Source organism: Mustelus asterias, chromosome 12 (assembly GCF_964213995.1).
Source record: "Mustelus asterias chromosome 12, sMusAst1.hap1.1, whole genome shotgun sequence".
NCBI lineage: Eukaryota > Metazoa > Chordata > Chondrichthyes > Carcharhiniformes > Triakidae > Mustelus > Mustelus asterias.
Genome location: NC_135812.1, coordinates 3,824,889 through 3,838,497, shown reverse-complemented (window position 1 = coordinate 3,838,497; position 13,609 = coordinate 3,824,889). Strand labels below are relative to the sequence as shown.

Sequence of the window (13,609 nt, the reverse complement as noted above, 5' to 3'; positions counted from 1 at the left end):
GGATAATTTAGCTGAGTTGAAATGAGAGAAATTATTTTATGCTTTTGTTATGTCTGAAATGGGATGAGTGCACTCACTGCCTGTCTTTTAGTTCCGCTATTCCACAGGTCTCTCAAATATATTTAAAATGATTTCTCCAGCTAGGTTTAAGGCCAAATCTGTGCTTTATTTATGAATTTCAGAATGACTGCTCAATGCCCAGCTTTCTTCAATAAACAAAGTTCAGTTTTATAATAAACCGACAATTGTCAAATATAAAGCGAAGCTTAACTTACAGTATGAAATATGGAAGTATATTGACTTTATCAATACCCTAACTCTCATAGCACTGCCCCCCCCCCCCCCCCCCCCCCCCGCCCCATAAAATAAAATACGGGAATTCTGCAAAAAGATTATAAGTCAATGGTTCAAAAGGAGAAGGGTAGATGATGGAGTCCTTGAAAGGTATCTCCAGGTTAGATGGTTGGGGTCTCAGCACTGTCTGCGAAATAATTGAAGACTCTTGCATTACTTTTCAGGCAGTCTATGGAAAGGTTGCAGTCAATTGATTTCAGAACATAGAGCGGCCTCAGCAACTTCCATTCACTTTATGCTTTTGACTGAGTCTGAAGCTTCAGGACCTGTGGCCGCCTCCACCCAAACAGTTGGTGGTTCTTTTCATCCCAAAGCCAAAAGCAGTCTTCCAGCTTTTAAACATTTTCCAAAACATTGTTTTTTTTTCCCAAAGTCATAAAATACCGTGTGACCCTTTTGTAAACAGTCCATCGGGGTCAAGAGATTTCCACTCTCCTTAAAACTGCTTAATTCTTGTAAAAATCCTGTCTTTTCCAGGAACTGTAGCAACCAGAGTCCTTTCATTAACCCTTTAAGGGACAAATCTTTTAAAGAATGTTCTTAGTCCTTGAAGGTGAACTATTTTTTGTGATTCAAACGTCTGTGACATTTTTAAATGATTAAACCTCACCCATAAGCACTCTGTAAACATTGAGGTCGACCGTGTTAGCTGAAAGCTATCAAATGTGAAATATCAAATGGTTCAGCTCATCCATCCTACACAGTAAGCGCAGGAAACACTAGACTTTGGCACGCCACCAAAGCCCATTCAACCAGCTAGGATCATGGAGCACAAAGGGGGGGGGGGCATTCAGCTACTGTACCTGTGCCAGCTCTGATAGTGATCCAATTTGTCCCACTTTGCTCTTTCTGGAGTTCTTTTCAAGTCGATATCCAGTGTTTTTAAATGCTACCATTGAATCTGCTTCTGCTACCATTGTGAGCAGCAGATTACAGATCATCAAAACTTTAAAAAAAAATTAGATCCAGTCTAATGTGGCAGCATTCCACAGAGAGCATCAAGTATAGTCAGTTTGTTTTTTGGGTGCGGTGTTTGTGGAGGAATGTTGGCCAGAATGCTGAGAGAACTGCTAGATATTTGAATAATGCCTCGGATCTTTAACGTCATGCTGAACAGACAGGGTCTCTACTTAGTACCTTTGGCAGTGGGGCACTTCCTCTGTGCTGAACTAGAAGTGTCAACCAAGAATGTGCTCAAATCAGTGAAATGAGGCTTCAATTCATGACTCAAGTTGATAGCCAGAAGGTCAAGTTCTCATTGAGATCAATTAGTTGGCAGTGTACCGGCATCAACAAGTTAAATCATTGTGTCTCCACTTTGCTTGACCTCTCTGTCTGCTTCACTGCGATCTACGGTCCCCAATGTTGCTGGCACATCTTGTTCAGAAACCATCACCACCTCTGGTACATCTTTCTGCCGTGCCTTCCTGTTTGCTTTGGCTGGGAAGCCAAAGTTTGGTTTTCTCTTAGTCCAGATGTTTCTATGTAAGTTTTTTCTTGATCTGTGAGGGGTTTTGCTTGAAGGTAGCGATATGCTATGCATTTCATCTGGGCTTTCAGGAACATTTTCTTCTGGAAAACAAATACATAGCATCATTTGTTTCTTGGTCCCTGAGCCAATAAACTTTGATCACCAATGGAAGAGATTTTGACTGGAAAATAGTTTTGCATTTGTATGACACCTTAGCATAGAGTCGTTGAGGTTTACAGCATGGGAACAGGCCCTTCAGCCCAAGTTGTCCATGCCATCCTTTTTTAACCACTAAGCTAGTCCCAATTTCCTGCATTTGGCCCATATCCCTCTATACCCATTGTACCCATGTAACTGTCTAGATGCTTTTTAAAAGACAAAATTGTACCCACCTCTACTACTGCCTCTGGCAGCTTGTTCCAGACACTCACCATCCTCTTTGTGAAAAGAAATGCCCCTTTGGACCCTTTTATATCTTTCCCCTCTCACCTTAAACCTATGCCCTCTAGTTTTAGACTCCCCTACCTTTGGGAAAAGATATTGACTATCTAGCTGACCTGTGCCCCTCATTATTTTATAGACCTCTATAAGATCACCCCTCAGCCTCCTACGCTCCAGGGAAAAAAAATCCCAGTCTATCCAGCCTCTCCTTATCACTCAGCCATCAAGTCCTGGTAACATCCTAGTAAAGCTTTTCTGCACTCTTTCAAGTTTAATAATATCCTTTCTATAATAGGGTGACCAGAACTGTACACAGGGCATATAACATAAAATGAGCTGGAATTAGAGTCAAACAGCACAGAAGATGGCTATTTGAAATATTGGCACTTTAAAAAAAAATCCAATTCATCCCATTCCCTGCTCTTTCTCCAGAGCCTTGAAAATCTTTCCTTTTAGTATTTATCCAATTCTCTTTTGCAGTTATTATTGAATTTGCTTTCACTGCTTTTTCAGGCAACACATTCCAGGTCATAGCTCACTGCTTAATAGTTTGCCTGTGCGTCCCCACCCTGTGCCATCTTAATATAGATGAGGCCTAATCGGGGTTCTATAAAGGTTTAGCATAAGAACCTTGGGGGCGATTCTCCCATCCTGCTGTGCTATATTTTTTGGGGTGATTGGCACTGGGGGGGGGGCGCATCAAGGCTGGCGGGGGGGGGGGGGGGAGGGGGAGCATGATTGGGCCATGGGGAGGTTGGGGGGGACAGCATTGTGGGGCGGTCCCAGGCTGGCCAGCGAATGGGAGGCTGACAGTTCAGTTCAGTTTCAGCCTCCCAGGCGGGAATAGACCCCCTCCCCCGAAATCTAATATTTGCGCTGGTGGCCTCTGCAGTACTCAGAGTGGGAGATTCTTGTTTGAACTCCCACTGAAAAAAAGAGTGAATTACTCCTGTTTTCCTGCGAATTCAACACTTAGAATTTTTTTGCGAGAATTCCACCCCTTGTGTTTGTACTTTCTGCCTCCCACTGATGAAGCAAATATCTCTTTTACAACTTGAATATTCGTAAACAATAGTGGATATGGCAGGGTGTACTAATGTTTTATTGAATGTGGCTTGATCCTTGTGATCCGTTCAGGTCAGCTATCTGACCAACACTGACAATTTACCTTGATCCTCTTCTCCTGGGTCTTCATGGATACGAGCTAAACTGGTGTTCCACTTCGTCCAGTTAACTTCATTGATCCTGATTTGAGAAATGATAAACTTGAATTAAAACCAAAGTGGTTTGCAAAGTAAAGTTTATTTATTAGTCACAAGTGAGGCTTATATTCACACTGCACTGACGTTACTGTGAAAATCCCCATGTCGCCTATCAGGGTACACTCGGAGAATTTAGCATGGCCAATCCACTTAACCTGCGTATCTTTGGATGGTGGGAAGAAACTGGAGCACTCGGAGGAAACCCACGCAGACACGGGGAGAACATGCAGACTGCACAGACAGTGACCCAAGTTGAGAATCGAACCCGTGTCCCTGGCACTGTGAAGCAGCAGTGCTAACCAGTGTGCCGCCGTGCTGCCCCCGTTGCGTTGTTTTGGTAAGGAAGCGGACCTGCTCAGTTAGCGCTCTGACCTCGGGAGTCAGAAGGGGTGTGGTGTGTAAGTCTTCCTCTAGGCAGAAAGGGTACAAAAATCTGAGCTGACATTTATGGGTACAGTACTGAGGGAGTGCTGCACTGCCCGAGGTTCTGTCTTTTGGATGAGATGTAAAACCAAGGCTTCGTCTGCATTATTTCCAAAGAGGAGCGGGGGAGCTTTCCTAGTGTTCCAGTTAATGTGTATATCTCAAGCAACACCAAAAACGTTATCTGGCTATTATCACAGTGATGTTTGTGGGAGCTTTCTATGTGTAAGTTGATGGTGATGTTTCCTACATTACAGCAGTGACAACACAGTTGGTTATAAAGTGCTTTGGATTGTGCAATGCATTGTTCTGGAACACCTGACCCAACAACACTGAGGAGTGAATCTTTGTTATACGGACTGCAGTAACTCCAGAAGGCAGCTCCACCAATAGAGGGCAGCTTGAGGGGTAATAGAATGTTAGCCTTACAAACCGCACCCATATCCTGAGAATTAATTTTAAAAAGACCTCCACCCAGTTCTAACAACATTCTCCTGTAGCTCGAGTCCTGCATTCAACTCCCCTTTACCCTCTCGCTCACTCCAGTGATATTCTCATTTGTCAAGGGTATGGAAACTGTGCCATCGCTGTAATAAAGATTGCTTCACCTTGGATGGTAAAGATCTGCTCGAGTGTTATTGGGGCTGCACAAATCCAGGCAAGTGGTGTGCATTCCATCACACTCCTGACTTGTGTCTTCTCGATGGTGGACAGGTTTTGAGAAGACTCAAAACTGGCCTTAAAAGAAATGCAGTGCCCCTGAAGTGAGGCATTCCTGATTGATAGGGTGATCTGCTCTATAAATAGATCTCGTTTTACCTGATGTATCTCTTGCCATTCGATTCTTTTCCAAGTTGAAATTTCTCTTTCAGAAACTTTGGCAAACACTTCTCCAAATTCAGAATGGTTCTTGCTCTCTTGGATTAATTTGGTTATTGAGAAAAAGGAACAAAGCAGAGTAATTACATTGTCATCTTCCTGTCTTCATCTATCAAGCAGAACCAGCTATGTTCAGTTAGAAGATTTGGGCCTGTTTTAGTCAAAAGGAATTTTTGGTAACCTGGTACTTCAGTAATGTTGAAACTAAACTGGATCAGCTATGTAAATACTGAGGCTACAAGAGCAAGTCTGAAGCTGGGCAAGTGACTTGTCCACCATCTACAAGGCGCACATCAGGCGTGTGATGGAATACTCCCCACTTGCCTGGATGAGTGCAGCTCCAACAAACTCGCAATGCTTGACACCAGGATAAAGCAGTCCACTTGATCAGTAAGTTTGCAGACGACACGAAAATGGCTGGACTGCAGATAGTGAGGAACATTGTCAGAGGCTACAGAAGGATATAGATAGGCTGGAAATTTGGGCAAAGAAATGGCAGATGGAGTTCAATCCAGATAAATGCGAAGTGATGCATTTTGGTAGAACTAACGTAGGGGGGAGCTATACGATAAATGGCAGAACCATAAAGGGTGTAGATACGCAGAGGGACCTGGGTGTGCAAGAGCACAGATCCTTGAAGGTGACGTCACAGGTGGAGAAGGTAGTGAATAAGGCATATGGCATGCTTGCCTTTATAGGATGGGGCATAGAGTATAAAAGTTGGGGTCTGATGTTGCGGTTGTATAGAACGTTGGTTCGGCCGCATTTGGGATACTGCGCCCAGTTCTGATCGCCACACTACCAGAAGGATGTGGAGGCTTTAGAGAGAGTGCAGAGGAGGTTTACCAGGATGTTGCCTGGTATGGAAGGGCTTAGTTATGAGGAGAGATTGGGTAAACTGGGGTTGTTCTCCCTGGAAAGATGGAGGATGAGGGGTGACCTAATAGAGGTGTATAAAATTATGAAAGGCATAGATAGGGTGAACGGTGGGAAGCTTTTTCCCAGGTCAGTGGTGACGTTCACGAGGGGTCATAGGTTCGGGGTGAGGGGGGGGGGGGGGTAGGTTTAACACGGAAAGCAGAAGGACGTATTTTACACAGAGGGTGGTGGGGGCCTGGAATGCGCTGTCGGGCAAGGTGGTGGAGGCGGACACACTGGGAACGTTTAAGACTTACCTAGATAGCCACATGAACGGAGTGGGAATGGAGGGATACAAAAGAATGGTCTAGTTTGGACCAGGGAGCGGCGCGGGCTTGGAGGGCCGAAGGGCCTGTTCCTGTGCTGTTTTGTTCTTTGTTTGATCGGCACTCTAGTCACCATCTTAAAAAGTTCGTTCATTCCACTTCTGATGCACAGTGGCAGTAGCGTGTACCATCTACAAGATGCACTGCAATAACTTGCCAAGCCTCCTTTGACAGCACTTTCCAAACCTGTGACATTGCCAAGAAGGACATGGGCAGCAGAGGCACTCATCTTGACCTGGAACTATTTTACTTCCTATGTTGGGTCAAATCCTGGAACACCCTAACAGCACTGTGGGTGTACCTACACACACACACATGCACACACGCACTGCAGCAGGTCTAGAAGGCTGTTTATTGTCAGCCTATTGTCAGTGATGCTCAATCCTCTGAAAATATAAAAAAGCTTGATTATTTTACTTGGGATGATTTTGGGAAGAAATGTTAGACTCAATGTAGTTTTTGATTTGGCTGGTTAAAATCAATTTTATATTAAAATACAATCTGGCCACCAGAGACTTTTACAGTAATTTCATTGCAGTGTTTTTTTTTGATAATTTCAGAGAATCCATAGAATCCCTACAGTACAGAAGGAGGCCATTCAGTCAATCAAATCTGTACAGACTACAATCCCACCCAGGCCCCATCTCCATAACCCCACGTATTTACCCTAGCTAGTCCCCCTGACACTAGGGTCAAGTTAGCATAGCCAATCCACCTAACCTGCACATCTTTGGGTGGTGGGAGAAAACCGGAGCACCCGAGGAAACCCACGCAAACACGGGGAGAATGTGCAGACTCCACACAGACAGTGACCCAAAGCAGGAATTGAACATGGGTCCCTGGCGCTGAGAGGCAGCCGTGCTAACCACTGTGCCACCGTACCAAACCGCCCCCCCCCCCCCCCCCCACCCCCCAACCAATTCCCCTGAAGCAGAAACCTGGCGTCAAGCTGTTGAGAGGTGCAGATAGTTTGTGATACCTGTAGTTTCCATATGTTCTTGCTCTCTTTAGAAATGTTCTCCACCGTCTCCCCCATCAGTGCAATCAGCATGTTCAGCAGGAGAATGAAGGTCAGAATGACGTACAACACCAGGAGTAAGAGGAAGAGCTGTGGGTATTTTGCTTGTCTTTGTACTTCCAGATCACCCAGGCCAATGGTTAGCTTGAAGAGCTCCAGCATTGCTGTGTTGAAACTGTCAAAGGAGCTACATTTTGCATTGCTGGAACATCCTTCAATCAGGGAGGCAAGTGCTGTTGGTGTCAGAATTTACATCGTGTGAGAGAAAAGTGAAATTGAAACTGAACAACTTTTCATTGCTCCATAGCAACACCTCTCTGTCTGGAGGAAGCTGGTGGTGTCAAATGACTAACTCCATTTTTATTCACTCGTAGGGTGTGGATATCGCCGGCAGGGCTGGCATTTATTGCCCATTCCTAATGGTGTTGGACCAGTGCCTTGAAGCAAAGCACTGCAGTCTGTGATGTACTCTAGGTACATCCACAGAGCTATTTAGACCTGAGCTCCAGGATTCTGTCCCCTGGAGTTGGTTTTGGTCAGGCAGGGGATGGTGGGAGTGAATGTGGACTAGTTGGGTCTTTGCACCGGGAAGAAGTAGAATGTCTTCTGACCAATCTGATGGGGGTACAGAGGGATTGGATGACCAGAAGAGAGATTGGATGACCAGAAGATGACCGGGACCAGGAGACTGCACATTGTTAAAGTGACAGAAAATGTCTGAAGAGCCATGAACGCTTGTTCTAGATCAGATCCTGATGGATCTTTCAAGGTGGTGAAGGTACCATTTTAAACCGTGCTGCAATGGGACCGGGATTGATTAAATGGAGTAAAACACCAGCCTTCAGTATGCAGTGAATTAGTTTCTCGGACCTGCTTCTTTCAGTCAATCTGACATTTGGTTGGCTGCCTTTGCTGAGAGTGTTCTATTTATAGAATCCTACAGTGCAGAAGTGGGCCATTCAGCCCGTCAAGTCCGCACTGACCACAATCCCACCCTGGTCCTATCCCCATAACCCCATGCATTTACCCAGCTAGCCCCCTGCCACTAAGGGGACATTTTAACATGACCAATTATTCTGTGGATTGCAAAGGGAAATAGAAGGTTACAGTGCAGGAGGCCATTTGGCCCATTGATCCTGCACCGACCACAATCCCACCCGGATCCTATCCTCATAACCCCACGTACTTTAGCTAGTTCCCCTGACACTAAGGGCAATTTAGCATAGCCAATCAACCTAACTCTCAGGTCTTTGGATTGTGGGAGGAAACTGGAGCACCGGAGGAAACCCACACAGACACGGGGAAAACATGCAGACTCTGCGCAGATAGTCACCCGAGGCCGGAATTGAACCCAAGTCCCTGGCGCTGTGAGGCAGCCGTGCTAACAACTGTGCCACCGTGCCAGTGAATAACTAATTCAAACGTGTAACAAAGTTTACCTGCAGCAAATCCGATTAGGAACAGTAAATAGATGGACAGGAATTGGACAACGTCAGTTAACAGAATCTGAAAGAGAGTATGATTCAACAGGATCATGATTCCATTCGGAAAAGTGGGAATGGTTTATTTGCACAATCCAAATTAAGCAATGTTTCAATTGAAGAGTAAAACTCATCCTTGGCCACTCATGATTACCATCTGGTCAACCGTCTGCCTTGATCTTGCTAATCTGCAGCTGCAAGGTGATGGGTACCAAGTGGAGAGGCAAAGGTTGTGGAGAAGGCCTCCCAATGTTTAATTCACTGTGTGTGTGTAGGTGTGTGTATACAGATTGTGTATTGGTACTTCAATACGCAATACCTGAAACCGGCTCTACCTTGTTGAAAAATGAGGAAGCTTTTCTATTTCCAGCCTTTGTGTCCCCAAAGGTCCAGTTTGAAAATCTGGTGTTTAAATTACTCCATGTCTTTGCCCATCCAAATTTCTGTAGCTTCTATCACCCTTCAAGAACTCTGTCTCGAGCCTGTTGTGAATTCCCTGCTCCCTTTGTCGTGAGAGCTGTGATATCCACAATTTAGGCCCTAAACTCTGTTCCCAATCTAAACATCACTTCCTCCTTTAAGCTGCTTAACATATTCTTCTTGACCTGAGATTTTGGGTACCTCTCCTAATATATTTGGCTTGGTTTCAATTTTTGTCTGATAAAGCTGCTGCAGAGTACATTCGGATTGTCTTCCTACGTCTAAAGGTGCTTATATGTATGTAAGTTGTTCATGAAGACTCTTCCTTGTTCTCTATTTATATCTCCCATCTTCTCACAATCACTAAATCCCTTCCCTCTCCACCAACACTTGCGTCTCTTGTAAGTCCATTCTGTTGCTCCCATTCAAATAGCTTTCCTTGTTCCATTGCTGATGCGCGATTAATTCACTCGGGAGGCTGGATCGTACCCGGGAAATAAAGGCTTTTATTAGCAACAAGAATAGAGCATACTGCTTAACAATACAATCCCAGACTAAAGGGTCACTAGGAAGTGCAGTAACCTTTATACTCCTATAGGAAGGCGGAGCCAACCGGAGTGTACCACAGAACAATACCAGCAGGTGGAACACCCCAACCCTAACCCCAACAGCAACAAGAGTAACATATGTACAAGTACCCATAGTGATAACCATCTATGGTTCACCACAATTGCGTTACCTTGATTCCTCAGTGTGGGGAAATCACTTCATTTGCCTTTCCTTTGTCCTCTGAACTTGACTTTGAATCATATAAGCCAGGTTCTGGCATTCACTCTTACCTTCTGTAGCATGACGCTGTAGATCCCCATGCTTTGGAATCCCCGTGTGTAGTATAGGATATTAATCCAGCCGAGAACCATCGCCCCCACCCGTGCTGCCAGATGGAGTTCCATGTCAGCCCAGTCCAATATGGTGCACAAGACCACCAGCCCAGCCTGTAAAATGCTGAATGGGAAAAGATAGATCCTTGATATCAAATGGTTGAATAGAGTACATTTGAGTGTGGTTGCTGTTATAATGTAGGATACTGGACAAGCAATTTACAGATAGCAGACTCTCAAACAGAAAGGCAATAAAGACTGAAAATGTTCTTCTTTTGAGGTGTTGGCTGAGGGATAAATATTGATCCAGGGCACTGTGCTTTGATGTGGTGGCCACGCGATCTTCTCAAACAGGGAAGATGGTTTAATGGCTCATCCAAAAGACAACATTTCAGACAGTACAGCATTCCTTCAGTAGCGTGTCACCCTAGAGTTTTGTGCTGAGGCCTTCAGCTCTATGACCTTGGTTGAAAGGATGGTTGTCTAATCCCACAAGAATCCAGTCGCAACTGGAACTATTGCACACAGTGAAACCAAATGTGAAAGATGGTGAGGTGCCAGGTTGATGATCTGGGTGGTTAGTTTGCTCCAGTGGCCTCTGGCTACCACCTTGCCTCATCATGCTAAGGATGCATCTTGGATAACGCAGCATTCCCTACGCCAGCCTGGATTATATATTCAAGTCTTTGAGTGGGGCTCAACATTTTACCATTCCTTTATCAACAAGGGAAGCTTGTACTATTTCAACCATTAATAATATATACTCACAAGAGGATGTGGAACCAGGCGTCTGTCATTATTGATTGGAGGTAAGAAAGTCTCAACTGGGCTATCATTGCCAACTACAAAATTTAAAAATTAAAGCACTCTTTAACATTGGATGATGTCAACACAATGCAGTCCCAATTAACAAAAGATACCTCAACAAAACTAAACTAATTTTAAAAAAAGCCCAACTCTCTGCCAATACGAACCAATGCAAAATTTTTAACGTGGATTCCATATGACACCATTGGAAAGTCATTGTCTATTGCTAATGAGAAGGTGATGGTGAGCTGCCTATGGCTTGGTAGACCATTCCACAGGGCAGTTGAGTGAACCATAGTGATGTGCCTCTCTGAGTTACTTGGGAGCCAGACTAGGTAAGGATGGCAGCTTTTGTTTTCTGAAGGCTATTTGGGAACCAGTTGGATTTTTGCAATCATTGAATCCCTACAGTGCAGAAGGATGCAATTCAGCCCATTGAGTCTGCACCAACCACAATCCCACCCAGGACCCATTCCGTAACTCCACATATTTACCCTGCTAACTACCCCCTGACACGAAGGTCAATTTAGCATAGCCATTCCACCTAACCCACACATCTTTGGAGTGTGGGAGGAAACTGGAGCACCCGGAGGAAACCCACGCAGACATGGGGAGAACGTGCAGACTCCACACACACACGCACACACACAGTGACCCAAGCCGGGAATCGAACCTGGGTCCCTGGCGTTGTGAGGCAGCAGTGCTAACCACTGTGCCACCGTGCTGCCCGGTATAACAAAACATTACCGAGCCGCATGTTATACAAATAACCAAATCAAACTTGCAATACTCCAAAACTACAGCATAGCTAGGTGCACTGGTTGTGCTAAATTCTCCCTCAGTGTACTTGAACAGGCGCCGGAGTGTGGCGACGAGGGGATTTTCACAATAACATCATTGCAGTGTTAATGTAAGCCTACTTGTGACTAATAAATAAACTTTTTAGAACAACACAATATGGCCCAGTTCAACACACCCAGGTACAACAAAATTTAGTTCCGGTCACCAGATACTCCAGGATGGAATCAAAATCACCAAATTAAGTACAGGAGTCTCCACCCCTGTTCAGTTTGATGGCAGAACTTCAGACTCGCACTCCATCTTCCTGTCTGCTCTATATACCCCGTCATTCCCTTTGTGCCCAAAGATCTGAAAATCCCAGTCTTGAATATACTCAACGACTGAACATTCCATGATCTCTGGGAAAGATAATTCCCTCTATTCATTCTGAGTCCATTAGACATAGGCATAGGCCATTTGGCCCAGTGTGGCTGCTCCACCATTCAATGAGATCATGAGTGATCGATGATAATCCTCAACTCCACTTTCCCACCTTATCCCTATAACCTTTGATTCCCTTACTAATTCAAAATCTATCTCAGCCTTGAACATACTTCATGAGCCAGCCTCTAAGTTTATTTATTAAGTTATTTTATTAATGTTATAAGTAGGCTTACATTAACACTGCAATGAAGTTACTGTGAAAATCCCCTAGTCGCCACACTCTGGTGACAATGCACTGAATTTGCATGACTTTCAGACTGTGGGAGGAAACTGGAGCACCCGGAGGAAACCCACGCAGGCACAGGGAGAACGTGCAAACTCCACACAGACAGTGATCCAAGGCCGGAATCGAACCCGGGTGCTTGGCGCTGTGAGGCAGCAGTGCTAATCACTGTGTCACCATGTCGCCTACAGCTCTCTCTAAGAATTCTACGGATTCACTACCCTCTGAGAGAAGAAATTTCTCCTTGTCCCTTAAATGGGTGACCCGGTTGGGGACCAGATCATGGAATCATAGAAACCCTACAGTACAGAAAGAGGCCATTCGGCCCATCGAGTCTGCACCGACCACAATCCCACCCAGGCCCTACCCCCATATCTTACCCACTAGTCCCTCTAACCTATGCATCTCAGGACACTAAGGGGCAATTTTTTAGCATAGCCAATTGACCTAACCCGCACATCTTTGGACTGTGGGAGGAAACCGGAGCACCCGGAGGGAACCCACGCAGACACGAGGAGAATGTGCAAACTCCACACAGACAGTGACCGAAGCCGGGAATCAAACCCAGGTCCCTGGAGCTGTGAAGCAGCAGTGCTAACCACTGTACCACCGTGCCGCCCACTATCAGAAACGCCAAGGTATATTATGGAGTTAGTCTAGACTCCAACTATTTTTAATTTTGGCAATAGGGTGAGCATAAGATGTTTCACTCCAGGTATGATTAAATTGATCCACTAGGAAGCTTTTATCAAACAAACTTCATTTTTAATAACACACTTTAAAATATGACAAAGAATTAGCATAACTTTTACTAATTGGAAATACTTAAAATATGACAAGGTATAATTCTGAACTAGCTATTGCTTTAGTTCCAACGCAAGAAGAATCCCCACAGACATAAATATCTTTTTTGGATCAGCATGAAAACAGATATTGCTAGATTTCCAGCCTTTTAACACCTCTGGACAGATATCCAGACAGACGCCTGTCTTCTGACGCAGTTTCCAGAGAAAGATCCAGCCTCAAACAGCAGAATATGAGGAAGAGATTTATTTCCTGGCAGGTCCTAGTCTCCAACTCCAGAGAGGTAAAGACAGGCCCTGCTCTCTAACAACTCCAAACAGCATCTGACTTGATTCTCTGTGTAAACCTAGTTCCACCCAGTCACCTGATTTTTCTGACAATCAACCTATTCAAGTCCTACTTTGCAAAACAACAGGCAGCACTAAAATAACACTGGGGTTAGACTTTTTTTAAAAAAATACCGCACAGAAGCAAGACTCATACATTTCTTCGAATCGTCACAACGCCTAACCCTGAGATTATGCCCTCTGGCCCTAGACTCCCCTACAAGGGGAAACAACCTCTCAGCATCCACCCTGTCAAGCCCCCTAACAATCCTATAGGTCTCAAAAAGATCA

At 44.8% G+C, this 13,609-nt stretch overlaps 1 protein-coding gene across 1 annotated transcript in view; it reads right to left on the bottom strand.

The window, feature by feature from the left end:
- Nucleotides 1-148: 148 nt before the first annotated feature.
- The window catches only part of LOC144501189 (transient receptor potential cation channel subfamily V member 3-like), a 41,259-nt gene continuing 27,798 nt past the window's right edge, over nt 149-13,609 (bottom strand). Inside the window, exons 9-15 of the mRNA XM_078224618.1 lie at nt 10,643-10,716; nt 9,833-9,998; nt 8,532-8,598; nt 7,054-7,325; nt 4,771-4,868; nt 3,435-3,511; nt 149-1,926 (exon numbers count right to left, since the gene is read on the bottom strand). Of these exons, the coding sequence (XP_078080744.1) occupies nt 1,652-1,926; nt 3,435-3,511; nt 4,771-4,868; nt 7,054-7,325; nt 8,532-8,598; nt 9,833-9,998; nt 10,643-10,716 (1,029 nt within the window). The 3' untranslated portion in view covers nt 149-1,651. The remainder of the gene's footprint in view (nt 1,927-3,434; nt 3,512-4,770; nt 4,869-7,053; nt 7,326-8,531; nt 8,599-9,832; nt 9,999-10,642; nt 10,717-13,609) is intronic.